At 50.0% G+C, this 25839-nt stretch overlaps 1 protein-coding gene across 1 annotated transcript; it reads left to right on the top strand.

The window, feature by feature from the left end:
• CPD (carboxypeptidase D) lies at positions 1-25786 on the top strand. The gene is made up of 21 exons (XM_071765576.1): positions 1-735; positions 3223-3470; positions 9812-9954; positions 10668-10837; positions 11209-11576; positions 12227-12418; positions 13319-13486; positions 14666-14775; positions 15218-15320; positions 15790-15932; positions 16523-16692; positions 17273-17584; positions 18785-18980; positions 19239-19374; positions 20165-20314; positions 20710-20805; positions 20899-20963; positions 21123-21254; positions 21628-21813; positions 22107-22206; positions 22835-25786. Exons 1-21 carry the CDS (start codon positions 59-61, stop codon positions 23059-23061), a joined length of 4092 nt encoding a protein of 1363 aa, XP_071621677.1. The 5' UTR covers positions 1-58; the 3' UTR covers positions 23062-25786.
• Positions 25787-25839: the final 53 nt, after the last annotated feature.

A 25839-nucleotide genomic window follows, 5' to 3' on the forward strand; every position in this document is an offset into this window, starting at 1 on the left:
GGGGCCATCGCCACCGCCTCCCGGGGCCGCCCGGCGGGGTCGGGCGTGCGGCGGGGCCATGGCGAGCGCGGAGCTGGGGCTCGGCCGGTGCCGGCGGCGGCTGCCGCTGCTGCTCCCGTTCCTTTGGGCGTTGCTGCTGCTGGGCCCGGCCCGTGCCGCCCACATCAAGAAAGCGGAGGCGGCGGAGCCCGGCGAGGCGCTGCGGTACCTGCACTCGGCCGAGCTGGGCGAGGCGCTGCGGGCGCTGGCGGCCGCGGCCCCCCCGGGCCTGGTGCGGCTCTTCAGCATCGGTAACTCGGTGGAGGGGCGGCCGCTGTGGGTGCTGCGGTTGACGGCCGGGATGGGGCCGCAGCGGGACGGCGAGGAGCCCGGCGGTGCGGCCCTACCCGGGCGGCCGCAGGTGAAACTGGTGGGGAACATGCACGGGGACGAACCGCTGGCCCGGCCGCTGCTGCTGCGCCTGGCCCAGGAGCTGGTGCGGGGCTGGGCCGGCGGCGAGGAACGCATCAGCCGCCTGCTCAACACCACCGACCTCTACCTGCTGCCCAGCCTCAACCCCGACGGCTTCGAACGCGCCCGGGAAGGCGATTGCGGCGGCGGGAGGGAGGGCGGCCGGGAGAACAGCCTCGGCCGCGACCTCAACCGCAGCTTCCCCGATCAGTTCGGATCCGCAGAGCCCGACCTGGAGCCCGTGCCCGAGGTGCGAGCCCTCATCGCCTGGATGTCCCGCAACAAGTGAGTGCGGGACGGCCCGGCCCTGCCTGGGACCCCCCTGCCCCGTTCCCCCCGCCCAGCCCCAGCCCCGCGCTCCCGGGCCTTCGTTCAGGGGTTGGGGAGACCCTCGGCTCCGGTTCCCAGGCGTTGCAGTTCGTTTTCAGGCTTTCCCAGTGCTTCCCAGCAGGGTTTAGGGGATGTGGTGGTGGTGGAGGGGTGGTGAAGGCCGTTTCCCACCTGTTTGTGTTCTCTGCACTGGGTTGGCCATTTTTTTACAGCCCTTGCTCCTCGTGTGCGAGGGGAACAGCTTGGTGGCCACAGTTGCGTTCAACCAAGGAGCCACGGTGGGCGTAGCCCGAGCCCAGCACACACCTGAGTGTCCTGGTCTCCGTGGCCATCGGTGTTAATCCCTGCTCCGGTAGCCTGCAGCTGGAAACTTCCTGACTGCTTCCTCTTGAGCCCCTCTGTGGGTGCTGCTTAGGACCTATCATGCATTGGCCATGTCTTAAGGGAGGCTTAAAATATTTGGGGTGAAGCATATAACTGGTCTGTGTACAAACATGTTGAACAGGGCTTTCCCCCGTTGTGGTGTTTCATGGAAAATTCCCTGGATTTAGCAATAGCTCTCTGCAGCAACATTTCCAAATGCAGACCCTGCTCCTGCAGCCCTCTTCCCTGTCTGTCTTCCTGTCCAAGCATCCAGGACTCAAGCCCTCACTGACCTGTTAGGCTCTTGCCTTCCAGGAGCAGAGTTTTGGGAATCTACTGTGCCTGGAGTGGAGCAGCCTGGGAGGGGAGATGGCACCTGTGAAGCCCAGCTCCAGTTTGGGGCCCTGGGCTGCCCAGGAAGGTGCAGCAGCCAGGCTGGGCACTGCCTTTGGGTTTGCTTTATGTTCTTTAGAGAAGTGTGGCAGGGCCAAACTCCTAAAGTCAGCTCAACCAACCATGTGAAGTTGTGTAGAGAAAGCCAGAGTGCAAAGTCTGATCGGATGTGACCAATGCACTGGAAGAAACTGTGGCACTCTTCCCAAAATGGGGATGGAGAAATGGGCAGGGGATGGCTGGTGGCTGCAGGGCACTGTGGGGCTGCTGGTTGGCTGCAACCAACACACACAACGTTGAGCACTGTATAATATTTGCTCAATTTTAGGGAACCAGATTTGCTTGGATGAACTGCTAAAACTTGGTGGATGACGGTGCCCACGGGAATTATTGTTCTAGAGGAATTTCATCACCTGCACCAGTAATTGCTTGCCCTGAGGATCCTTTAGGGCAGCTTTAATCCAACAGTTTATGCTAAAATTCCTCAAAACTTGCGTCAATCCAAAATTAATTAGTAGAGAATCTCGCACACATTCTTAATATAATTTTGAAAATACCTTGGGCTTTCTTTTTTCGCTTTTTTTTGTTTGTTTTTTCAACTGTTTGAGGTGTGATTGGCAGGTAAGGCAGAGTGAAACAGGAGGAACGTGGTGCTTTGTGCATCCCTCTGCCTGGCAGCACCAGTTAGTGCAGGTATGGCTGTTAAACTAACATAACTCCTGATACAAAAATGAGTGGGTAAACAGAAGTGTTTGATGAAAAAGAGAGATAGTGGGTGTAATAGCACTCACCTGTGCTATTTTGAGCAAGGCAAAGGTATTGGTCATGTTACCTCTGCTCAGAAATGAAGTTCCCTGTGAGTGAGAAGGAGAGCAATTTTTCCCCTCAGTGCTCTCTTTGGTGGAAGAAGGAAAAGCAGAGACTTCTACCTTTGGGACTCATTGAAATGCTTGTGCTGCCTGTGACCAGATTAAAGTGTGGGGCATGCTGTGCTGTGTTTTCTGACTTGGGATTTTAGCAGCTCTGTCACACATCCAGATTTCATTTATGAAAGTCAGTTCTGTTGTACTGAGTGTTGCTCACAGCCTGATGAAGAGCTGTGTACATCACTTCATGTGCAGGGCACAGCTTATCTGTCACCAAATTCAAGGGCTCTGTCATAGGCTGCAGCAAGGAAGTGGTTTTATCTCTAGCAATGCTAGATGTCAGTTTGGGGAATGAATAAACCAGTCCTGAGAGTTGCTTTATTGCAAAAATCTGATTTCCCACTGTGCACCCACTTGGATGCTGTTCAGACCCTCTGGTGATCCTGCTTGATAAGTTGGAGGCTGCTGTTACTAGGAGGGGTACATCTAGTAGAGTCTTATCTTTTTGTCCAAGAGCAGCTGACTTGGTGTGAGCTTTGTGTATCTGCTCATGTAACCTTGGTGTAGCTGCAGCTCCCAGATGGTCCTCCCTGTGTGGGGCTGATGGAGCAGGGTCTGATCACTTCCTCCTCCAAAGTTTAGCTCAGCTGGTGGTTGTGTTTTGCCTCATTGATCCCAAATAGAGTTTGGAAGCTCCCGAGAACAAATTTTTGGGTGGGAAGGCAAAACAATAATGAGTTGTGTGCTTGTAGCTGGCTTTCTGTTAAAATTATTCTGGTATATAACTCTGTCTTCTTTTTCTTCTCCTTCCCAACACCAGGTTTCTGCTCTCTGGCAATCTTCATGGTGGCTCAGTGGTTGCAAGCTATCCCTATGATGACTCTCCCACACATGAACCAGCAGGAGTCTACAGTAAATCAGCCGATGATGAAGTGTTCAAATATTTGGCAAAAGCTTATGCCTCACATCACCCCATCATGAGAACTGGCAAACCCAATTGCCCTGGTGAGGAGGGAGAGACCTTCCAAAATGGTATCACAAATGGTGCCCAGTGGTATGATGTAGAAGGTAAGCTGGTGAATCACTGCTGAGTCTGCAGCAGTCAAACAGATTGTCCTGCTCCCACTGAGAAGTGGTGGTTATCACAGAGAAAAACACTGGTGGGTGAAGAGCTATTTTTAACTTTATGTTCAAGCACTTAAAATGAAGGGAGGTGGCATCACAGGCACACTGCTAAATGTTTGGTGAATCACAGCTTGGGAGATGTTTGTAGGGAAGAGATCCCAGCAAACGGGAGGTTTCTTCCTTTCCCTGATAGGTGCTGGAGAGTTACGCTGCAGGCAGGAGGCTTCATTTTCAAACCAAACATTAGGTCTTTAGTTACTGAAGTTTGATCCAGGAAAGAGGAAGCTATTGTTCAAGGTATTGCAAAGTTTTTTGAATCTTCAGACTTTTAGATGTGTGGTGTGAGTTAACCCAGCTGCTTTTGTGGGCAGTGGGAGCTTTTCTGTCGACTGCTCTGCTCTTAGACCTGTGCAGAGGGTGTCAACCACTGTGGTCTTTTCTTGCCCAAGTGCAGCAGGATCTAGAAGAGCTCCAAAATTCAGTCTGTTGGGGCTTCTAGGAGATCTCCTCTTCCCTTCATTAGGCAGGTGCTTTGTAGATGATCCAAATATAAGGAAATTTACCTCCTGGTGCCACTGCTCATCTTGTTTGGAGGTGGCTGGCCTGGCTCAGACATGTGTTGAGCTGCTCTGTGTGTGTTGGTTTTGCTGAAAATGGGATTTAAAGGGAGTTTATGGAACAAGATGCTCTTATAGAGAAGGTTCTGTGTGCTGATGGCAAGAGAAATCTTGGCTGTGTCACTAGAGGTTACGCCACGGCCGTGCCCCCTCAGCGGATGTTGTACAACCCAGACAGTGCAGAAACTTCTGTTTCACCACCCTGTGTGGTGAGGACACAACAAAAACCTTGCATAAATGGTCCAAAGAAGTTGTGTTGCATTGCTGTCTGCTCTCCCTCCTGCCTGGGCTGATGGCAGGAGTGCTGAGCAAGCAGTGAAATCGGGTGGATTTTATCCTTCAGAGCTCACAGCTTAACAGCTTCAAATAGGACAATGGCTTTCCAAAACATGCTTCTGAGTAGAGTCCTCTCTTAACCCAGCATCCACCTTGCTTGGTAAGGAGGGAGAGAGATCCAGTATTGGGTCTGGAAACATCACCTGGAAGAGGAAGTCTTGATTTCAGTGGCAGCTGAACCATTCCATGGAATTTCACTGATCAAACGAGGTGTCCTGTCCAAATAAGACGCAGTTTTATCTCCCTCTAGCAGCTGTCTCCTTCCCTCCACCCTGTTGAGCACACCAGCCCTTGTGTTTGCTTGCTCAAGGTTCACTCTGCTGCTGTGAAAAGTCCAGCAGGAGGAAGGTTTGTGTAATCTGATGAATTTACTTATAAGGGAACAGGATATCCTGGATGATCTGTGCTGCCTTGTTCTGGTGGCAGTCATTAATCTACAAACATCTCTGTTGGGAGGTTTCTCACTGCAGCTCTAAGGCTTTCTGTCCTCGTTGTGAAGTGGGTTGTGTGTGCTTGGAAGGGATGGTGGTTCCAGGCCTGGGTTTCCCTGCCCACATTGAGCAGTGTTATCTTTATCCTCCTGCTGGGACGTGAGACCCTGGCCTGGTGGCTGTGGTGCTGGTGCACGAGCCTCTGGGGCTGCCTTTGCCTTATCAGCCAGCAGAGCAGAGGTTTCACCTGCTTTCCTTTCACAGGAAGTGGCAAGGTGTGAACTGAGGACCTGTTTGCTCTGTGCTGCCATCACTGTGGTTTGTATTCTGTCCAGTAGCCTCTGGCTGCCAACTGGGACACAAACCCTTTTGCTGGGACAAGCCCCAGTCTGGAGCTCAGCACTGGTGGCTGTAGGTGATTCACGGGCAGAGATTGTTGGGACACTGGCAGCAGCTCTCGGAGGGGTGCTGAGGGTGTCAGACCTGTGTGGTTTTCATCACTGTTAAAGATGCACACGTGGAGGGTGATGACAGCTCTTGGAGCACCTCTCTGGTGGAGGAGGTCACCTGAAGTGTCACCCAGAGATGAGGGAAGAGCACGGGTGATCCAACAGGTACCTCTGCGGCCCATAAGCTGGTATTTTGGTGTTGTGTGAAGTTATTCTGTTCCTGCAGGGTTTCAGTGTTACCATTTCTTTTTAAGAGCAGATGAGGAGCAGGTAAAGGGGGTCAATTTTTTGCCATGTGCTACAGAGGCAGTAAAGCCACCACAGTGGCTGTATTGAGTCATCTAACTTGCTCAGCTCTGTGCCAAAAGCTCTTGAAGCTTGCGCTCAGACCAGGAGGCATTTCCCAGTGCTTGCAGGATTTTAGTGCGTGGTAAAATGAGGCTGGGAAATCCCAGTACCCTGGGCTGTGCTGAGCTCTAGAGATAACCAGAGCACACGGGTCTGTGAACAGTGCAGGGCACAAGGTACTGGCCTGTGGATCAGGTTGTGCCCAGAAAGACTGCAGGCTCCAAGCCAGGAGCTTCTTGGCTAAAGCTTGGAAAAACAAAGAAATGAGAACATAATGTCTCAACAGGTGGAAATTTTCCTGCCACATTTTATCATGTGAAATCAAACATGTGGGAAAGCCAACTCCTGCAGGATTCATTGTCCCAGAGTTACCAGTTCAGGTTTATGCTGGTGCCAGACCCCATTAACTTTCATTTGAGTTTGCAAACAACCTCTTATGTGTGTCAAACCGAGGTGGCAAGTACAAACCATGGGAGTAATTGTTAAGGTCAAGTGTGCACAGAGAAAATGGCTCTCTGCCAGACAGCTGAATTTGGCTTTTGCATTCCAGCTGCTATAGATAAGCATGTCTGTGACTGGGGACACTTTTGGAGTCTATCTCTGTTGTACACGCTCTTACTCTTCCTTCCTTTTTAATTTCTGAGGGTTTTAACTGCCAAGTGGCTGGTTCAGATCTAGAAAATAATGCAAGTATGGGCTGGTGGATGGTCCAGGGGATGCTTTGAAAGTGTTTTAGAAACTGCTTAAGTCTTATCTGTGGGAAGGACATAGTTGCCTTTATTTTGTAAAGATCCAAATTATAAAGTCAACATAATGTTCAATAGGGTATTTTGTGAGCAGCCTTGGGAGGTCTTGTCATTATTTTCAGTCCCTTTGTGAAAGTTATTTACCTTGCTAGTTTGACTCTTGGGTATTGAAGTGTTTGAAGTGTTTCTGGTGCCTACTGGAAGGCTGTTCAGGTTGAAAGTGGATTTGGGTTATGTGTGTGCTGACTTGGCTGTTTTGACAGTGGTTACCAGCCACACTGAGCTTCTGAGCAGCTTTTAGTGACATCAGAGCAATTAAAATGAGTGCCAAGAGCAGCAGGTGCTCGTGGCATCACTGGGGTGGCCCCTGTTTCTGGGCAGAAGGTGAGCTCTGGTAGAAGATTCCAGCCATGTCTTTTTATCATGGGCAGAGGTAGCTGCCCTGTTGTGTCTGTGTTGTCATAAAATTCTTACTGCAAGTTTTTCTTTCTTCTTGAGAGGAGCATTGGCTTGGTGGTTTGAGGCTCTGAGGCCTCCATTCATGTCTGACAGGAACTGCTGGGCAGCACTGTGGTCATGCAGCTTTTGGGAAGACTCTGCCCTCCTCTTTGGGGAAGCCCCAGGAGGGCTGCAGGGCTGGGCTGCCATGGGCTGGGTGGTGCAGCTGCTGGAGTCAGAGGCTCAGCCTTTACCTCCTCTGAGCTTTAATGATTACAGACTAATGGACCAGAACATTCCTCTTGGCTGTCTGGTGCTGCTGGTGCTTGCCCTGGTCTCGTGCTATGAGGCAATTGGTTCTGTCCACAGAGTAAGCAACTTGTACCATGGATTTAATCACATCTTTAGCTTGCTTTGTGCCAGCTGCTCTCTCTGCAGAGCTGACACTGCCATTTCTCAGTTTTAACTTAGCTTCAGGTTTCCCATCTCCTAACGTCTTCTCCAGCAAGAGCTGGAAGAAGAGAGGTTTCTGCATACTGCAGTTTGAAAATAGAGTCCTTCCTGGCTGGCCTGGAAGGCTTTTCCTGGCATGTGGTCTATTTATGGTATCTGGATTGCCTCTAGAGAGCTGCCTTCTGCACGCCCGCCTGGCGTGGAGCTTGGCAGGGAGCAGAGACTTGCTTGTCAGCCTGAGAGTTGCAGTGTTTGTGCTGCAAGAGTGTCTGGGATCCTTGCCTGAAGTCCTGACACTCAGGGAGTGGGACAGAGCAGGAGAGAGGTTGGTTCTGAGCATTCTTGTGACCTAATGCCAGCCAGGGGCTGACTCCCTGGGACTGTAAGCTGCTCACTTTTTCTTTCCTCACCAGTAAAATAGGGATGATGCTTCACTGGGAGGCTGCAGCTTTACATGGTGTGGGCCAAAAGACACTCTGTGATTAAAAAATCCTGGAATAAATCCAGCAAGTTATCCTGTATATTAACCAAAGATACAGGTAGAGTAGAAGCACTGTAGTCTGTCATTTCTCAGCCTCGGGTGTGCTTTTTCTGCTCTTCTCCTTGAATGTAGTGCTTTGCTAATGGCAGGCTGTGTACAGGTCTCTCTTTATACCTCTGGATCCTCTGCTTAGCCAGGAGAGGCTGTGCAGATGGTATATGGAAAAATACATAATTCCCTATGCTGTAAAAATAACTGTCCTGCTCTGCAATGAGGCCACGTGAAAGCCAGATATGTGCAGCAGGTACAATCCCAATTTCCAAGAGTGCAATGGACTACTTTCTCAAAGAGACACTTTTACCAAAAATGATGTACTAAGCTCTAATTTAGTCTTTTGCTGCTCTATTATGGGTGAGCATCTGTCCTAAATTTGCCTGACTGGCAGATGAAGCCCTACATATGCTTCATAATGGCTCTGATTTACGTATGGGTGTTTTCAAATACATGAGAGTCCTGCTATGAGCAGATGGTTATAGCCTGGCAAATTGTTTCCCTCACCATGGTGTTTACTGGTGAGAGAGCAGCTGGCTGTGGGTTTCTCCTCTGAGCCTGGTAACTGGAGCTGAACAGAACTGAGGATGTATTGGATCTGCAGACCGTGTTGCTTTAATCTCTTGAATTTAGCTGGAGAGTTTTTAACTCCTCCAACACTTTTTGACCCCTTGTGGGGGACAGAAAAATCTCTTGCCTGTTTTGATCTCAGCCCATGCACAAGCTGCAGTGCTCTCTTTTGGGTGGCAAAGTGACATTTGCTTTGTTACAGTCAAAGCTTTTGCAGCAGGCTCCCAGAAGAATTGAGAGGAACTGGGACATCTTTGGTCTGGTACTCTCCCACACGTCTTCCTAGGGGTCTGTTCTTCTAAATCCTACTTTATGCTGTCAGTCCATCTCTGGGTGACCCAAAGCTGTTGAATTCAGAGCAGCAGGCCCTGACCTTTTGGTGGAGTGCTGCTGGGCAGGCTGGGATGGAGCCATCTGAGAAGTGGTGGCCAAGGCTGTGGCATGTGTCTGTGTAAGGCTGTGTAACCCAGAAGGTATCATCTGTATGCACAGAAGTTGCTGTGGTGTGTTTTCCATACACATCTACCTGTTCTGCTGCTGCTGGTGGGAACAAGCTTCTCATCTGGTCATGATATCTGGCTAGTCCTGTGGTGGGATTTGTCAGGGGAACTCTAAAGCCTGTCTCACAGACTTGTGGTGCTTTTGGAATGTCTTTTTTTTTTGGCTCTTGAAGTCTCCTGTGAGTGTTTAGAGGGCTGAATATTTGCAGTTTTCAGCAGTATGCTGAAGTCTGACCTCCAGATCGTGAGTGTTGATACCTGTGGACCTCAAGCCCTGCTGGTACATGATTCATTCCTGTTTGAGAAACAGGTTTGCTTGCTGAGGGTTGAACGTAAAGCTCAGCAAATGAGGTCAGGAACAAGGTTACCTTTTCGATTCGTAGCAGTGCCTGTGGTTTCTCTGAAGGGAAGAGTAGCAAGATGAGCTTAATACTGGGAAACAGTTCTGGGTGCTCTTGTTCCTGGTGCTCGTGGAGGTTTTGCTGGTTTAACACTTAGCTGGCAAGCTGTCCCCAGGTGCTGAATCAGTTGGCACCCTGTATGGATTTCCCATATGGATTTCCAAGCGCTGTGCTGCTGAGTTGAGCTGGCAGAGCAGTGACACCAAAGGGAGTGTCACCTTTGAAGTGTCTGTGGCTGATTTGAATGGCCTGGAGTGCTGGTTACTGGGAGAAAAAGAGCTCAGTGTCCCCCAGCACAGACTCTCTCACCATGACCTGATCTGAATTTTCTCCTTAGGTTGTTTACACTGGAGCATTGTGGTGAGGTGCTGTAGGGTCTGAAAGACTGGAAAACCTCTGCATCCCATGGAAAGATGTTGTTTGTATATTGCTCTTAAGAAATGTCTCTGCCTTGTTCTGTCAGGTGGGATGCAGGATTACAACTACGTGTGGGCCAACTGCTTTGAGATCACATTGGAGCTGTCCTGCTGCAAATACCCCCCGACCTCCCAGCTTCAGCAGGAGTGGGAGAACAACCGGGAGTCTCTCCTTGCTTTCATTGAGCAGGTAGTGAAGGCTGGGATGGGCATGGGAGCAGCAGCTGTGAGACTGAAAGTGGTAGTGGGCTGGGAGCACCAAAGCTGTTGCTGTTGTGGTTTTGTTTGCTGCCTGTGGTGACACAAGTGCTGCAGTTGCTGTGCAGAGGTCAGTGGCTACGAAGCTGCTGAGTATCTCTGTGGTTCTGCCGCAGTTCCCACATCCTCCACAACAGCTGATCTCTGCTCCAAGGGGCCTCTTGGGGTTCAGCCTCAGACAAAGAGACAGATCAGTGCACTTCTCACCAAGTAATGCAGAGCTCCACTGTGACCTCGGTGCCACAAATCTCCAGTGATGTTCAAAATCACCAGCACTGCTTAAACCTTGGCTTGCGGAGTCTTCTGCCAGGCTATCTTCAGAGTTGAGTAGGGGATGGTTTAGGCTGGGGAAGGAAGGCAGCTGCTTCTTGTCCCTCAGCATGGCTTGGAACCATGTGTTCATGTTGTGTGCTCATGTTGATGAAGTGGAGGATTTGTTAAGGAGGATCAGTTTGGGGATCTTGGTGCTTTCCCATGCAGTGCTGGAATTCCTGTCCTTGCCATCTGGCCAAGGACCATCTGAATCCCAGGCCCAGGGTGTCTGCCTGGCAGCTGTCTGGGGAAGGGCAGAGGGGTGTTGCTGGGCAAGGAGACTTTCCCTGATGTTGCCTCTCTTCAGCTAGGATCTTGCATTTTTCTCCTTAGGTCCACATCGGTGTGAAAGGCTTTGTCAGGGATGCAGTCACTGGAGCTGGCCTGGAGAACGCGACCATTATTGTTGGTGGCATTGCTCATAACATCACAGCAGGAAAATTTGGTGATTACCACAGGCTGCTTGTGCCCGGGACCTACAACGTGACTGCAGCTGTAATGGGGTAATGTCTCTGTGGCAGCCTGTGTCCTCCCTGCCAGCCAACTGCTTGTGTTCCTTTACTTGATTTCTTCCCCCAAAGCATCTTGTCTATTTAAGGGGCTTGGCTGGAAGCTGCAGTAGTAGAGCACTCCAGCTTAGAGCTGCAGCTGTATTTGTTCACCCCATGCCCTTCTCCAGTGGGGTGCTGCTGGGGTCCTCGTGGCAGTGGGATGAGTTCCCTCAGGTTTTTTGCTGGTGAATCTTTCACACGGTTGTTATCATCCCAGTCCATTTGGGCTGGGAGGAGCAGGCTGGAGTGGTGGAGAGGCTGTGGGGGGCTTTGGCCACTCTTCTGCAGAGCCTTCTTGCCGTAACCAGTTGTTTTTATCACAGTTACACACCAGTGACCAGAGAGAACATCAAGGTGAAAGAGGGAGCTGCAACAGAAGTGGATTTCTCCTTGCAGCCGACTGTGATGCCACCAGCTCTTAACACCACGCAGGTCACAGCAACGCCTGCTCCTGCCTCAACCATCACCCCTACCCCAGTGCAGGCTGAGGGGCAGAGCCCAACCTCTCTCCATCAGCCCATCCAGCCCGTGGACTTCCGACACCATCACTTCTCAGACATGGAGATCTTCCTGCGGCGCTACGCCAGCGAGTATCCCGGCATCACCCGGCTCTACTCCGTGGGAAAGTCGGTGGAGCTGCGGGAGCTCTACGTGATGGAGATTTCAGACAACCCCGGAGTCCATGAAGCAGGTAAAGGGGGAAATGCTTTTTGGTAGGAGACAAATGGAAGTGATGGACTCTTTGTGCTGTGGGCAGAGCAAAAATGAGTGTTGAGCTGGCACCTGTCTGAGGAGAAACGGTGCTGCTCCGTATCCTTGGTGAAGTGTGTGGCTGTAGTGTGAGTGAAAGAGCTTTGCTGGGGACAGCTGTGCTGGTTGGGGAGCTCTGGGACAGAAAGACCAAGGGGCTTCCCTGCAGCAGTGTTCATCTTTTTTGGTGTCCATGTAGCAGGTAAAGTGGGAAATGCTTTTGGGTAAGAGACAAATGGAAGTGGTGAACCTTTTGTGCTGGGAGACTCTGTGGGCAGAGCAAAAATGAGTGTTGAGCTGGCACCTGCCTGAAGAGAAACTGTGCTGCTCCGTATCCTTGGTGAAGTGTGTGGCTGTAGTGTGAGTGAAAGAGCTTTGCTAGGGACAGCTGTGCTGGTTGGGGAGCTCTGGGACAGAAAGACCAGGGGGCTCCTCTGCAACAGTGTTCATCCTTTTTGGTGTTGTGGGAACAGATGGGTAAATTCCAGGTTAATGCCCTCCAGCTTGCAGAAAGGCCTGAGAGACCAATGCTCAGGTTGGCAAAATGTCTGCAAGCTTTAAAGTCCTGGTTATGTGGCTGCTTGTCTGTAGGTGAGCCTGAGTTCAAGTACATTGGTAACATGCACGGGAATGAAGTTGTGGGGCGAGAGCTTCTCCTGAACCTCATCGAGTACCTCTGCAAGAACTTTGGCACAGATCCTGAAGTGACAGATTTGGTCCAGAGCACACGAATCCACATCATGCCATCCATGAACCCTGATGGATATGAGAAGTCCCAGGAAGGTATTGCTGTCTTCATTGGAACATCTGTGGGGTTTCTAGCTTTCAAAACAAGCCTCTGGGTTCATGGCTCTGCTCTGAGAAATCTGGAGGGTTGCTGGAGCAGATGTGCTGTCCCCACAGGGAGGCTGGGAAGGGACCCTGTGTGTGCTGTGGGATGAGTGAGCAGACCCCACACTGTAGGATGTGGGGCAGTCGAGTGATGTTTGAAGCTGCTGGAGAGAGGGCTTTTGTGCTTCAGCAGCACTCTACATTGCCCCTTTTTGGGTCCCCCCATGGTTTATGGCTATCCCAAGATTTTTTTAAAAAAACCAACATTCCTTTGACAGTTCAAACTTGCTGTGCTTTGGTCCATGCTCTTAGTAACATGTGATGTGGGAGCCAGGCTGTCTGCAGAGCACTTGTCCAAGGGTAATACTGACTTTTATCACAATGTTGAAATTGGCAAAAATATCCTTCAGGGAAATCCTTAAAACTGCACAGCTCTTGCAAACTGGCAGAACAAAGTCTGTATAGAATGATTTTCTGAAAGCAGAGCTCTGCTTGGGTTTAACAAAGAACTTGTCTGGCTGGTTTGAGGAGGTGAGCTCTGAGGTTTCTGTGGTCGTGACATCCGGCTGCTGCCTCATGGTTCACTGCCTTTCTGTGAGCCATGGTCTGGCTGGCACCTGAGAGCACCTGCAGCCTCCTGCTGAAAGGGCCCTGGGACACCTCTGTGCATGGAGCAGACCTGTTGCTGAAGGAAGGTGTGAGGTTCCCATCCCTCTGGGGTATAGGAAGCCAGTGCTGTTGTGCTCTTTGCTGTTTTCCATCAACTAATAGTTGTAAGCCCTAGATAAAGCCTCTGTACCAACGTGGGAACATGGCGTAGGGTGCAAGCTTGAACGTGTGTTTAATTTTCAGGAGACCGAGGAGGAACCGTTGGCAGAAACAACAGCAACAACTACGACCTGAACCGGAACTTCCCAGATCAGTTCTTCCATGTGCCAGACCCTCCTCAGCCAGAAACTCTTGCTGTCATGGCCTGGTTACAGGCTTACCCCTTTGTGCTCTCAGCAAACCTGCACGGAGGTACAGCACCCACACTGAGCTCCTTCCTCTGCTCTGAGGGTTAAGGGATGGGGTCCCTGCGGTGCTTTAGGTGTGAACCAAGGGGCTGTAGCAGGGAGCTCTCTGGCATTGGTGTGGAATGGCAGGAGTGAAGGCAGCCAGGTTCCTGCAACAGGGGTAAGGCTGTTTCCAAAGTGCCTGCACAAAGAGTAAACCAAACCTCTTGTTCCTGCTGGAAGATGGATCAGAAGCTGAGAACAGAGGGTGTAAACCGTGTCCCCAAGCACATTTGTAGGCAACTCAGGAGGCTGCCTAGAGGATCCCAACCACCTCTCTGAAGGGAGAACGTGCTTTGGGGAGCAGCTAGCTCATGGCCTGGTGGGAGATGGGAATGGGCTCTTGTCAGCAGCTGCTCAGCAGCTGGGTCTGGGGATGTGAAGTAGTGCTCTGGCTGTTGGAGGCTTCATAGTATTTAGGAAATTAAGGGAATGAGATGTAATCCTGAAGGTTCCCTGCCTTGAATTGCATGGCGGAACTGTGAAATTTGCTGTAATTCAATTATCTTTCTGGAGTGATCTAAATTAAGTCTCTCTATTACAGTGTATTCCCCAGACAGTTTTGTCTGTTGGCTTGTAGCTGTGGTAACTTGCAGGTGATTGCTCTGTGTTCTCATGTTTGATTTTTGCAGTGTAGAAGCACTGTGTGTGGGTATGAGGGAGCTGGCTAATTGCCAGCAGTGGTGGTGACTTGGGGCTCTTCAGTGCTATTAGTACAATGTGTTTAGGAAAAGCTCCAGTAAGCCAAAGATGTTGTAACCTGACAGTGCAGTAAACTCCAGAAGGCTGAAAAACTACAGCAGTTGGGCCATGGGCACCATGAATGTTCTAGAAAATTCCTCCCCTTGCTTTCTCTCCTCTGTGAAAGAGATGGTGACAAGGTTGTGCTCATCCCTCCTGCACGTGAGAGCCAAAGCCTTGATGTGTGGTGTCTTGGGTTCACCTTCCCAACTGGACATAATCTTACCCCTTCCTGTGCTTTTGTTGTCTTTTCTAGTCACTGGGCTTAATGCTTTGTTTAATGCCAAGTCTTGAGAAACAGAAGACTTGGCACTTCTTGGAGAAAAATAAAAACTTCCCCTGTTAGGCTGAGGGATCACTTGGGAAGTGTGCAGGTGCGACTCAAAGCTTGTTTCCCCTGCAGGTTCTCTGGTGGTTAATTACCCTTTTGATGATGATGAAGAAGGCATAGCCATATACAGCAAATCCCCAGACGATGCCGTGTTTCAGCAGCTGGCACTTTCCTACTCCAAGGTAAAAATCAAAATGAAGAAATGTGCGTGTCCTGCTGGATGAACTCCTGATGCTGTCAGGAACCTCCTGAGTGGGTGGTGGAAGAGAGGATGGGTGCTGTGGGCACCTGGTGTTACACACACAGAAGAAGGGCCTTGCAGAAGGCTTTGTTCCATCAGTGGATGCCCAGTGTGTTCTGCCTGCAGGCACAGTGGGAGGAGTGCTCTGTGCAGGCACAAGGGCCAACTCACTGAGGGCTGGTAGGAAATACAGAAAAGACAGGCTGGGAGGGGAGCAAAGGTGTCTGTGGGGTGTGGGTACAGCCTGTTTGTGCTGCAGCCATGTAGGTGCACACCTACGTGAACCTCTGTGTTTGGCAACCTCAGGTGTGTGACTAATGTTAGAACTCAAGTGCCAGTAGAGTGCACAGAGTCAGCTTCACATGTTGCATCTTGTTTTCTAGGAAAACAGGAAGATGTATCAGGGAAGACCTTGTAAGGATATGTACCCCACAGAGTACTTCCCACATGGCATCACTAATGGGGCTCAGTGGTACAACGTTCCAGGTAAAATAGACCTTAAATCTTTTCCACTGTTTGTCCTCCAAGTTAATGCATGTGCATCTTAAAGAATTCAGTCTCATCAGTCACAAACTCTGCATTGGTCAGCCCAGATTACTGGGACTCAGGTTTCTTTTATAACCTCTTGAATAATGTACCCAGGTAAAGTTATTCATGGGGGAAGGAATTTATGGTGTAGTTTTTCTGGCTATTTGTGAAATGGTTTCATAAAATTTTACAGCACTCTATTGGCATGAAAAGTATTTACAAAGGATGGTTACTGGTTGCTATTTTGGCATCCCTTGGAAGCCTGAATCTTGCTCTGTGTAAAAGCCTTCTCTCTTCAGCTGTAAAGTTCTTGTTGTAGTCTGTACTTCATCTTTCCCTATTGTTTTTTTGGGGGTTGTTTTGGCCTGAGGTACAGTTGCCTTCAGGAGACCTGATGTCAAAACATTTTTTTATGTTCCTGTTGCAGGTGGGATGCAAGACTGGAATTATTTACACACAAACTGTTTTGAAGTGACCATTGAGTTGGGCTGTGTGAAATACCCAAAAACTGAGGAGCTGCCCAAGTACTGGGAGCAGAACCGCCGCTCTCTCCTCCAGTTCATGAAGCAGGTGAGACACTGACCACAAGAAATTGCACTGACCACAAGATGCCTGCAGGGTTTGCATTAGATGTGCCAGAACCAACAGGTTCACATGTGGGCTGAACTGAGCCCTGCTTTCTGGCCAGACTGGGTGCCTGCTCCACAGAAATCCCCCTTCAGAACATGTCTCAACAGTTCTCCCCTCCTTCCCAATGTCTGTATGGATACAGCAGCTGGGTGATGTGGCCTTTTTATTTCCCACTCATCATGGTATTCCCTGGGCTGGAGTGGCCTTTGTGTGCTGTTCCCATCCCAGTTGGGGCTGGTGGTAATGCTGTGCACCTGGGGCGTGCAAACAAAGGTGTGGAGCTGTGGTGGCACCCTCAGCCAAACAATTGCTCATTGTAGCCATCAGGTGATCTTTGTCCATGTCAGCTGCTGGCCAGTCTAATCTGAACCCTTTTGGAACACGTTGATCCTCTGGGAATGCTGGGTGGGATCCTCCTGCTCCTGGGCTGGAAGCTGGTGGAATCTGAGTGCTGGTGATCCCACGGTGCTGTGTGGGGTGGGAGGCAGAGCGAGGGCTGGTGCTCAGCAGGGCTCTGGGTCTGTGCACAGGTTCACCGTGGTGTCTGGGGCTTTGTGCTGGATGCTATGGATGGAAGGGGCATTCTCAATGCCACCATCAGTGTTGCCAACATCAGCCACCCCATAAAGACCTACAAGGATGGAGACTACTGGCGCCTCTTGGTCCCGGGGACGTACAGAATCACAGCATCTGCCCAAGGGTGAGTGGCACAAGGAGCAAACAGCTGCATGACTCTCTTCTCAGTTAGGAGTAGTCCCATCACCTCTATTCTACAGCAGGTGTAGGCATGGGGGTTTCTCCTGCTCTCTGTCCTGTGCAGAGTTAGCAATGTGATGCTATCCTGATGTCAAAAGACTGCTCACCTGGTGCTGGTGTGTGATCCAAATCTTCCCTTGTTTGGAGGTGATGGGGAAGGAGTTGATAACTGAGTGTCTTTAGGGGATGCTCTCTTGCAGGCAGCTGCCCACGAATTACTTCATCACTTCAACCACTGCTAAAACCATTGTGTTAAAGCAGCCTGGCTTGTTGTCCCACCAGTCTGCCACATATGCAACACCTAAGCCATGTTGGGCCCTGAGCTGCTCCCTGTCCTCCTGCCATTCCCATGTCCCTTTGAAGTGCCTTTACTCTTTGTTTTTATGCTGCTTGCTTTTGGTCTGGGGAGCAGCAGCAATCCCCTGCGAGTGTCCAGTCAGGAAGGGGAGGCAGCTTGTTGTGTGATGTTTCCTCTGTTGATGTTGAACCTCTGACATTTTCTTCTGCCTCTCTTCCCTGCGTAGGTACGATCCAGTCACGAAGACAGTGGAAGTTGGCAGCAAAGGTGGGGTGCAGCTCAACTTCAGTCTGTCACGGACAGACATGAAAGTGGAGGAGGGGAAGGTGCCGGTCCTGAACACCCCAGACACCAGTGACCCCAACGAGAAGGAATTTGAGACCCTAATCAAAGACCTTTCTGCTGAGAATGGCCTGGAACGCCTCCTGCTCACCTCCTCAGGGGATGTCTCTCCTTACCGATACCGCCCTTACAAGGACCTCTCAGAGTTCCTCCGAGGCCTCTACCTGAACTACCCCCACATCACAAATCTCAGCAGGTGAATGAACACTCAGAGCAGTGCTCAGCTCCTCCCTGAAAGGAAAGCAGTGAAATGAGGAGCCATGAGCACAGTGCAGAGGTGGGGAGCTCATCCCTCTCCTTCCCTGTGGCTCCTGAGTTTGAGGGAGCCCCACACGTAAGGGCATGGCAGCAGGGGTGCATCCATCTGCTTTTTTCTGAGATGTCCTTTTACTGACTTAAACCTGGGGTGCTGGCAGTGCTGTCACAGGGGGGCCTGGGACTGGTAATATTCCCACCATTGATATCCCAGGCTTCTGTAGATGTCTCTGTTCTGCGCTCTCTGTTTCCTCTGTTTCCTAAATCCTTTCCGACATCCACTCTAAAGGGTCTCCAGCAAAAATTATAAAATTTGACTTACAAATCTTAAATGGCCTTTTTTAATTGTCTGCCTTCAGATTTTAATTCAACAGTGTGAGACTTTTGCATTAGCTTGCCCTTGAGCCAAGGCCTCTGCCCTCCTGCAGGAGACCATCTGTCTGCAGTCCTCTGCTCTCCTTTGTGACCTGTAGCACTTACCCTCTGTCAGCTTTAGAAAGCACAAATCTCTTTGTCCCAGGACCTCATTTGCTTGTTGTTACCAGGCACAACGTGCTCATGTGCTGTCCCTGCTGGTGCCAAAGCTGCTTTTCTGATCTGTAGCCTCTATTGTCCAGCCAGTTGCATCAGCCCTGATTGTGTTCCCTGCTTTGCTTGCATTCAGTTTGCTAACTTAATGGCATGACTGTAGCAACAATGTCTGTATTGCTGGAAATAGGCCTGCTTTTGTCCTCTTAACTGGATGCTTTATAAATTAGTTTGATGTCCAGATGTATCCTACTCTGAAGGAAAAAACAAACCAAACGAAAACCCAATATTGAATGCACGGAGTATGCATTTAGTAGTCCCCCATCCATAGGCTGTATAGAGATATATGGAGCTTTGGGAGTTCTGTACATCTGGACCTGGATGCATCCTTACACAGATGCTTGTGTTCAAACTGATGTGCATTGTGAATTTGGTTTCAGTGTTGCTGTGAATCTTCTCTTGTGATGTGGTTGTTTTGTGTGTCGCTTCTCTTTGCAGCCTCCTCAGCGAGGTTGGCAGCAGTTCCTTTTCCCACTGGGATTTCTCCAGAAGGCCAGGCTAGGCATGTGGCTCTGTTTCTGAGCTGACACTTTGCTTTCTCATCCCTTGGCAGTTTGGGTCAGAGTGTTGAGTTCCGTCAGATCTGGTCCCTTGAAATCTCCAACAAGCCCAACCAGTCCGAGCCTGAGGAGCCCAAGATCCGCTTTGTGGCTGGGATCCATGGAAATGCTCCTGTGGGTACCGAGCTGCTTCTGGCACTGGCAGAATTTCTCTGCATGAATTACAAGAAGAATGCTGCAGTTACAAAGGTGAGAACCCAACATCAGTCACCATCTTGGGGTTCTCCTCCTGGAGAGACTTGTCCTGTGAACAGTGGCTTATGGGTTGCAGTGAGCAGACACAAAGTGGGCAGGTGCTGTGAAATCCACGGGGCCAGTGGGAACCTCTGACTGCTGACAGCAATATAAGCAGCAGTTCCTGGGATGAGATCCAGGCAGAGGAAATGTACAGAGAATTCACCCTATCCAATTGCACTTTTATGTCCTGTTTCTCCTCCATTTGTTCAGCTGATTGACCGGACACGGATTGTGATTGTGCCTTCCCTGAATCCAGACGGACGTGAGATAGCTCAGGAAAGAGGCTGCACCTCCAAGATAGGCCAGACCAATGCTCACGGCAGAGACCTGGACACAGACTTCACAAGTAAAGCAAAATAAAGCAGAGTAATATGTAGGGTCCCTGTAGAAATGCAGGCAGCTGTAGGCACCTCTTACTTGCTGCTCTAGGGTTGGGTGGGGTTGTTTTGTTACTGGGTCTACCTGGAAAAAGAGCAGCATTCCTGTCCTGATTCCCAGGCAGCATGGCTGCTGGGAAGTTCCCAAGCCTGGATTCCCTCTAACAGGAGGTAATTTGCAGTCACATAATCACAAGACAAAGACAAAGCACAACTCTTTAGGAACAGTCCAGAGCTTGGATATCACCTCATTATGTATTTTTCCTGTTAATTGATTTCTTTCAACCCTCCATTTCTGAAAAATGCTCCCTGAAAAGTGGCTCCTTTTTACTCTGCTTTTCTGGTTTCTGTGTGTCACAGCCTGTATCAGTGCAGTGCCCTCCCTTCCTGGGGAGGAAGTGTTTTCTCTGGCCAGGTTTGGTTGGGATCATTCCAAGTGCTTTCTTAAGGAAATGTCAGTTCAGTGACATGGAGGAGAACAAACACACATGAAACACCTTCTGCATTGTCAAAGTAAACAGCTTGGGGAAGTGATGTGATGTGTAATGTTTGTTTAGCTTTGCAGATTAATTCCCCACCATAGGTAGTCTGGACTAAGTACTTGATCTATCAGCATCTGCTGAGATCTAACAAATACCTTTCAATCCAGGCATCAGACTTAATTTCAGACATAAAGAAAGAATGCACTGCTGCTGGCCTCTCTAATAGCAGAGGAAACTGTTGCCAATTCCCTTTTCTATTTGTTATTCTGATTTACAGGTAACTATTCCCGGTACTCGGGGACACGAGAGCCTGAGACCAAAGCCATCATAGACAATTTGATATTGAAGCAGGATTTCAGCCTCTCTGTTGCACTAGATGGAGGATCTCTGCTTGTCACTTACCCCTATGATAAGCCAGAGCAGACAGGTATGAGTAACCCCCCAGGACTTGCACACACGGTTACCCTCAGGCTGTCTCTGTAGAAGTTTGTGTGACTGTGTGGTGTCACAGCTTCCTGTGCTGGTGGTTTTCTGAAGCCTCCTTTTCTGTTCAGCTCTTTGGAGCTGGCAGTCTGTTAAGTAAAACTAGAAAACCTCACAGGGTTCAGCCAGGGATCAGGGCATTTACCTGCAACAGTATTTCAGCTTTTCCAGAGCCTGTACAAAAACGTGTGATACAACCCCTCAGCAGCAGAGAGAGTCTGGAATGCTCCTGAGACAATGCATGTCACTGTTTAATGCAGGATCATGGGGTTAAGATGGAAATCTGCCCCTCCACTGAATGAGAGTCGTGCTCTCAAAGTCTTGCTTTTCTCTTTGTAGTGGAGAACAAAGAAACACTGAAGCATTTGGCATCTCTGTATGCAAACAACCATCCAGTGATGCATTTGGGCCATCCAGGCTGTCCAAATAAGTCAGGTATGTTTGGCTGAATCCTTAAACCCTTCATCAGCTTGTGCTGGACCCTGCTGGGAGCAGCTCTGTCTGACAGCTGTGTTCCTGCTCTTACAGATGAGAATATTCCTGGGGGTGTGATCCGTGGCTCCGAATGGCACAGTCACTTGGGAAGCATGAAGGTGCTGCACAGGGCTTTTCCATCTCTGATAAGCAAGCATTAAAAAGCATATTTGTTCTGATGTTTGGGCAAAACTTCCTCCCCACCTCCAACTGCCCTTTGCAAAGCTTTCCAAATATCATCTCTTCTGTTGTAATTGTGGGGTTTGGGTTTTTTGCAGGATTTCAGCGTTACTTTCGGCCACTGTCCTGAGATCACTGTTTACACCAGCTGCTGTTACTTCCCAAGTGCAGGACAGCTTCCCAGCCTGTGGGCAGACCACAGGAAATCCCTCCTGAGCATGCTCGTGGAGGTGAGCCCCAGTCTGTGGGAGGGAATTCTGGCAAGGAGGGAAGGTGGGGGAGAGGAAGAGAGTGGTGTGGAGAGTCTTGTGGTCTTGTTGGTGCTGTGTAATTACAGGTGGTCATGATTTAGACTCTGTGAGGAAAGGATTTAACAGGGGCAGCAAGTGACCAGGAAATGTGTTGACATGAGTTCAACATCTGTGCTTTGTTGCCTTGTGGTGGGCTGAGCAATCCCTTACAGTGTTGTACATTTTTATTTATTACTAGGGTCAGGGGTGGAGAATAGGCTGGATTTTGAGGGGTGGATTAGATCCTACTTCAGTTACAGAAGTGCCATACCCCTGGATCTGAGTGTGAAGTGTTTAAAATGCTTTATTTCAGGTTCATAAAGGACTCCATGGCTTTGTCCAAGACAAGAGTGGCAAGGCAATTTCTAAAGCTATCATTGTTCTCAATGAAGGCTTGAAGGTCTGTACTAAAGAAGGTGGATATTTCCATGTGCTGTTGGCTCCAGGTTTGCATAGCATTGATGTCATAGCTGAGGGCTACCAGCAAAAACATGTCAAGGTATGTGAATATTGGAGATCTTCTCTCCTTCTGCCAGATGAAGGCATCCCTCTGCCTCATTGGATCTGTTTAGCTGCTGATTATGTACCCAGGGTTGCTGTTTTCTACCTTGATCCACTAGATGGAGAAGAATTTCCCAGCACAGTAGGGTTATTTTAGGCAGTAGCTTTTCTCATTGCACTTGTCTTTGCCATCCACATGGTCCTACCCTGGTCAGCAAGTGCCTCTGTAATCTGGACACCTAAGAGAGGTGGAAGCCTTGAGGTAGTCTGAGCTTTGGTGTCTCTCTGCAGGTGTTTGTACGTGACAATGCACCCACCTCTGTCCTCATTGTGTTTGACATGGAAAACAGGATATTTGGCCTGCCGAGGGAGCTGGTTATAACTGTTGCAGGTAAAGTGACACTTGATCAAAGCTCTGAGCTTTGCTTTCTGTACCTGTTTGTGCTGTCAGTGACCCCAATCTTCACTGATCTGGAAAAGAAGACTTAGGCCACATCCTGCTTTCCCTTCAGAACACGTGCTGGTCCGTGCAAACTGGTCCAACAGCTCTTGGATCTGGTGATGCTGGGCTGGCAGCTGGGAGGGAAGGAGGAGGTAGAGAGTGTTGCAGAGGTCTGAAGGGTCCAGAGAGGACTTAGACATGCCTGGAATGGGGAAAGCCTGTTTGTACATAGAGCTGAGAGCTAGGAGGTCGTGCTTCTTCCTTCTTCCAATGGTGTGGCACCAGGAAAGCATTAAGGCTTTTTAAGTCTTTTATTTTTGTTTTAATTTTTTGTTCAGGTGGCAGCTGCTGGGAGGACAGGGTTTCTACCCAGCAATCTGCAGAGGAGCTCAGCTCTCCTAGATTGAAAGCACAGAAAATAAAGCTAGTGGAGTCCTGCTCTGGGAGCAGCTGTCCTCTGTGCCAAGTCTTCTGTGGCTGAGAGAGGAGGAGGAGGGTCACAAAATTGTCTGTGACTGGGGAAGGGAAGAGAGATGGTGGCAAGCCCGTAGGATTAACTTTAATCTTTCTTTGGCAGGTGCAAGTATGTCTGCTCTGGTCCTCACTGCCTGTATCATCTGGTGTGTCTGCTCAATTAAGTCCAACAGGCACAAGGATGGATTCCACCGCCTCCGGCAGCACCACGACGACTACGAGGACGAAATCCGCATGATGTCCACAGGCTCCAAGAAATCCCTCCTGAGCCACGAGTTCCAGGATGAAACAGACACTGAAGAAGAAACATTGTACTCCAGCAAACACTGACACCTCCGGGGCAGGACAGGAGGTTCCCATGGTCCAGACCTGGTGGCGGGGGACAGTCCCTGTGGTTCAGTTTTGAAACTTTAGCTTGCAGGATGTGTCCTCCAGAGGTGTGGGTGACAGCTCCCAACTTCTCTCTGGTGTTTGCTCTGTTCCTATGTACAGGCATATCAGTGGGTGAGAGAGGTTGTGCTTGGGCTAAGGATGTGGCTTGTTACATTTTTAAGTCAAGTTCCTGGAGGTTCACATGACGTTTTATGAAAGGCAACCTAACAGGGTGGCCAGCAGAGTTCCCAGCACTTCCCCAGCATCTCAGCAGAGTGAGCAGATGGTGGGGAAGTGCCCCAAGACCTGCATGAGGTCATGGTTACAACACTCCAAAGCAGTTTCTCTACCAGTTTTGATTTCATGTTTTCCACTCTGTACTCAGAGGGGAGCCAGATCTTTCACTTGACTCCGTGTCCTGCAGAGCAGCCCTCCAAAAAAGACTTACTGGTTTTCAGGTGCTCCGTTGGAGTTTTTCCCCAACATGAGATGCTGTGGCCTACCCTAGTTGTGGAGCACCTCTAATGTCTTGCTAGTTCCAGGCAGTGAATTGGCATCCTGAAATCTGGGGGAGATGACATCCATTCTGGAGCTGGAAAAAGGAGCAAATGTTGTCAGAGCTTCAGTGAACCCTGACAAAGTTCATTTGCTTGCCAGAGAAAGAAACTTAATCCCCCTCACCCCCAGTTGCTTCTCGTTTGTGTAGTGGTCTTGACCTTTGGGGTCTCACTTTAGTGTCACAACTTTTGGGTCTGAAATCGCAGCTGAAGATTGCTGTAAGCAACTGGATAAACTGATTGTGGTGGGTATTGTAGAAAAGTGATCAGTTTTGCTTAGGTCCACTGTTATTCAGGAGGAAACAGTAACATCTGACCACTGCTTTGTATTTGAGTGTTGTTGGAGCAGCAGGGAGAGGTCATGGGAGTATCCATGGCCCGACTTTAGTCTTAAATTTTGAAGAGAAGTTGCACCCTTTGTCACTGTCCATCTAACACTATTTAGTGATCAGAGCACTTTGGAAACACTCTCTCAATTAGGCTCTGGTGATGGTAAGCATGGAATTAGCCTGTTGGCTTTCTTCTGTTCCTGCAGCATCCCTGAAGGATGTAGCAAGAGCTCCACCTGCCTGTGTGTTTGCAGTTGTGTCTGCAGCTGCGGGGGCCTGTGTGCAAGTCATGAGTCAGAGCTTAAAGGGCTGTGCTGAAAGAGAAGGGGAAAGCAGCCAAATTCTTTTCTGTAGCACTTGGTAGGAAGCTGGAAGGGGGAGTCTCAACCTGCAGCCCTAAGACACATTAGGTTTGTGGGGAATAGAAGGGATGTCTGGAGAAAAGAATGGCTGAAATGTTTTATTTCTAAAGCTTTTAGGCATCTCTGATATTCCTGTGCTTTCTGAGCAGAAGGCTGGGGTTAGAATAGGCACTTAGTTTCTTGCTGCTTACTTCTTTTTTAATTCTTGCCCCACTAATCCAAGCTCTAGGGTGCAGGATGCTGGCACAGTGTCTGGGACATCTGCTTTGCCCTGAGCTGATCTGTTCTCCAGCAGTCTGGGGAGGTTCACTGGTGAAACTTGCTCATGGTGTTAATGGTGGGGTGTTTACACCCAAGTGTATGATGGGGTCTGTTCTCTAGAGCTCTGACCTGGTCTTCTCTGGGAGAATAGTGCCTCAGGTTCCCTGTCAAAGCCTGTGGGAAGGGAGCTGTTCCTCACCTCTGTGCCCTTCCAGAACGTCCCTGTGGCCACGCTCATCTCAGCTGATTTTGTGCAGCTATCTGGGGAGGACAAAGAGAGCCCTTAGGCAGCTCTACACCTTCTTCTCTGTTCCAAAGGGAATTACATTGCAAGAAATGTGTGACTGGCTGGGGAGGTGTGCTAGAAACAGGGAAATGAGATTGAGCATTCCCCATGCTCCTGCCCCATATTGCTGTGGTGTGAAGGAGCTGCTCTTGTTGCCTCCCCTCTGCAGGAACCTGCACACCTCCTGCCCGCTCCCAGCTCCCTGGGCTGAGCAGGGGATGGGCTCTGACCCAGTCCATGACCCTGCCCTCCAGCACACACTAGTGCTAACCTAATCTCCAAGCTTTTTCTGCTTCTGAGGCCTCTAACAAGAAACACAGCTTGGGTTTTACGTTAAAGTTAAGTTTGCAAACAGCTCTTAGGTCTCTGGGTTTTGTTTGTGCTGGCAGCTGGGGGGCTGAGCTGCCCTTGCTTTGTCCCAGTAGCAATAAGACTCATGAGGAATCAGCCCTTTCCCTCCGAGGGTGTTTGAGCTGGGCGTGGGGTATTTTTAAGGTGAGTGGAGCTGAGATGTTCTGGAGATGTGTGAGATTTCTCTGTGCAGCTGGGGGGGTTCGGTCCGGCTCTCCCCCTGTGCTCTCAGAGCTGGGGAGGCAGCAGTGTCCCCTCCTCACTCTCTGTCTGTCTGTCCGTCCGTCCGTCCGTCCATCCATCCCCAGGCGGGACCTCCTGGTTCTGGTGAGGAGCTCGTCCCTGGAGCGGGTCGGTCCGTGCACTGTGCCTTCAAACCTCCGTTTTTACAAGGGACTCGAACCGCTTTCCCGGGCAGAGAGGGACGGGGCGGGGGGAGGCGGCAAAGCCTGGCCTGGCCCTGCCCTCAGCCGGGAGCTCTGTTTTTTACCTGTATCCTGAGACCCAATAATCTGTATAAAAATATTTTGACCTCCACCGGAGTTGTTGCGTTCTTTTCACGTGGGACAGAGGGGGCTGGGGGCTGAAAG

This window comes from Heliangelus exortis, chromosome 21 (assembly GCF_036169615.1).
Source record: "Heliangelus exortis chromosome 21, bHelExo1.hap1, whole genome shotgun sequence".
Lineage (NCBI taxonomy): Eukaryota > Metazoa > Chordata > Aves > Apodiformes > Trochilidae > Heliangelus > Heliangelus exortis.

Coding starts and splice junctions, on each gene's coding strand:
- CPD (XM_071765576.1), top strand. CDS start 59: ATGGCGAGCGCGGAGCTGGGGCTCGGCCGGTGCCGGCGGCGGCTGCCG. Junction 11,577..12,226: donor CCCCGGAGTCCATGAAGCAG/GTAAAGGGGGAA, acceptor GCTTGTCTGTAG/GTGAGCCTGAGTTCAAGTAC. Junction 17,585..18,784: donor CACATCACAAATCTCAGCAG/GTGAATGAACAC, acceptor ATCCCTTGGCAG/TTTGGGTCAGAGTGTTGAGT.